General features: G+C 53.7%; 1 protein-coding gene across 1 annotated transcript in view; it reads right to left on the bottom strand.

Moving 5' to 3' along the window:
- The window catches only part of LOC104987185 (pre-mRNA-splicing factor ISY1 homolog), a 15,109-nt gene extending 14,220 nt beyond the window's left edge, over window positions 1-889 (bottom strand). The window contains exons 1-3 of the mRNA XM_010837982.1: window positions 833-889; window positions 615-637; window positions 59-110 (exon numbers count right to left, since the gene is read on the bottom strand). Of these exons, the coding sequence (XP_010836284.1) occupies window positions 59-110; window positions 615-637; window positions 833-889 (132 nt within the window). The remainder of the gene's footprint in view (window positions 1-58; window positions 111-614; window positions 638-832) is intronic.
- Window positions 890-2,669: the final 1,780 nt, after the last annotated feature.

A 2,669-nucleotide genomic window follows, 5' to 3' on the forward strand; every position in this document is an offset into this window, starting at 1 on the left:
AAGTCTGCCTGCGCTCGTCCTTCCTACTGGAAAACCCACGAGGAAGCTTTAAACCAACCTTTACTTTCCCCTCTTCCAGCTGAGCCTGGCGAAATCTTGCTAAGGCCGTCCTACCGGGAAGAGAGAAGACCGTTAGATCCTGCTCACAGGCCTCTCATCAGCCAAGTTCCTGGACGGGCAGGTCTGCTCATGACCATGTTAGCTGCCGCTCCTCACTCATATACACACATACACACTGCTGTCAAGCAACCAGAGACATCATGGCTTTCCATGTTCCAAAGAGCAGGGTTCATACGGACTTGTACTCCTGAACACCCCCATATCCCCTCTACCCACACAGCAGGTAAGGACAGTGGGAAGCTCAGCGCCCCGCTACGGTATTAAAACACTGGCATGATGGACTGCGGCTCTCACAGGCCCGCCTCCCCTTCAGCGTAAGTTCTGGGAGCGGCGAGAAAACACTTCAGGGGAGATAAATACATGGGCAGATGTGTGCACGCTACTTCAACACAGGGAGAAGAAGAGACGTGTACCCAAAGACCAAAAAGAAAAAGAGCTCCAAGCTGGCAATCAAGCAGCATAAAATTTGCAGACAAAAGGGACTTGATACTTACATGGCCTTTTCCGCGTTTCGGGCCTAAAAGGAAAAGAGAGGGGAAGAAAAATGTCCGTGTTTTAAAAAGCTTTTTACTTTTTAGAAAAAGGTTTTACTTAAAGAAATGCTTCACCAGGACACAGTCAGAAACATGACCACAGCAATAACAACAAAAATCAAAAGATGCCCAAATCCCGTGACTTGACTCAGCCGCTCTCTCTACCTAAACTCCTCCACCGTGACCACGCCCTTGGATCTGACCACCCCTCCTTCAGAATCCACCTGTTTCATCATCATCCCAGATAATTCTCCCGTCACCCCTTCTTCCCAGCTAGGCTGCTCCCCTTTGTCTGGGTCTATACCTACCAGACACTTTCCACCCAGCATCACAACTCTCTGTTCTCTGCCAGTGGAACTTGAGGAAGGAAAGACTGGCTTTTACAAGTGAGTTTTATGGAAATTGTTGCACTTAGGGCAGTCACTTATCCCTGAAACACAGCGTCAGGCAGGGAACACGTTTTCTGGGTTGCAGTGTAAGGAGAGCACGTGCTGAGTCCAGGACCTGAGTGTCTCTCCACTCTCCCACTTAGCATCCCTGAGAAATCCTCTCTCAGGCTCGGCTTCCCCACCTCTAGGCAGGGATGGGACCTTTTACCTCACAGAGGCGTCAGGATGGTTCAGATAAATACGTGAAGACGTCAGCGAGGCAGTGTACAGGTGCTCAGCAAGCGTGAGCTCCGCTTAAGTCTTTCTGACTTTTTCTTACAAGTGACACAGCAACAAACTTGCTAAGTGCTTGATAGATAAATGAACACAACATCTACTAAGGAAAGAAACAGAGAGGCTCTCTCAGGAGAAGCCACCTTCTTGAAGGCTGAGGTTGTGTCCTACCTACTTCATTAAAGCCTATAGAGTCTCAATATCTAATGTAATTTGTGAAACGCCATGATGGGCACTAGGAATCTGGCCACGATCCTTCCTTCTGAGGGAAGTCGGAGGAACCTCCCTCCCCAGCACAATGAATCATTTGACAAGGGGACGTAACCAGGGTTACAACTCAGTGGACATCTGTGGCTGCTGTCCAGTCACCCAGTCGTGTCTGACTCTTTGCAACGCCATGGACTGCAGCATGCCAGGCTTCCCTGTCCTTCACTATCTTGCAGAGTTTGCTCAAACTCATGCCCATTGAGTCGGCCATGCCATCCAACCATCTCATCCTCAGTTGCCCCCTCTCCTCCTGCCCTCAGTCTTTCAGGGCTTCCCTGGTGGCTCAGACCGTAAAGAATCCGCCTGCAACGCGGGAGACCCAGGTTCGTTCCCAGAGTCGGGGAGATGCCCTGGAGAAGGGAATAGCTACCCACTCCAGTATTCTTGCCTGGAGAATCCCATGGCGGGCTACAGTCCACAGGGACACGAAGGGTCGGGCAGGACTAAGAGGCTAACACTTTCAATGGATATGAATTAGGGCAAATTCAGGGACAGAGTGGAGGTCAGGGGAGCCCGGAGTGCTGCGGTCCACGGGTGTGCAGAGGCGGACACGACTGAGCAAGCGAACAACAACGAAATCCAGGGTTATGGAAACCCACAAAAAGGAGTGTGTGTGATGGCCAGTTTGTCAGAAACATCCAAAGCCAGGGCCCCTTCTCCTCTGCTAGGGAACGGAGAGAGGAAACTCCCCACGCTTGTCAGAGTTCGGAAACGAGAGCCTGCGGGCTGAGGCGGCCAGTGTGAAGGAGTAATGGGAGACGGGGGGCATGATCTTCCAGGGCTGGAGAGCGGAGAAGGCTGCTTTCTGCGCACTGGTTTCTCATCAACCGACAGACTTCCATGACGCCTTCGATCACTTGCTACTGAGCCGAGCTCCTCGCACGGGCGCTTCGCTTGGTGAGAACGTCACGGTCACCAACGCACCCGCGCGTCCTCCCGTCCCCGGACCCTGCCCTGGGGGGGCTGCCCCCGCCTCCTCCGGCCTCGCGGCGGGAAGGCCCCGTGTCCCGAACGCGGGCGCCGGAGCCCCCGGGCTCCGGCGCCCGCGTTCGGGACACGGGGCCTTCCCGCCGCGAGGCCGGAGGAG

Source organism: Bison bison, unplaced genomic scaffold (genome assembly GCF_000754665.1).
Source record: "Bison bison bison isolate TAMUID 2011002044 unplaced genomic scaffold, Bison_UMD1.0 scf7180017845962, whole genome shotgun sequence".
Taxonomy (NCBI): domain Eukaryota; kingdom Metazoa; phylum Chordata; class Mammalia; order Artiodactyla; family Bovidae; genus Bison; species Bison bison.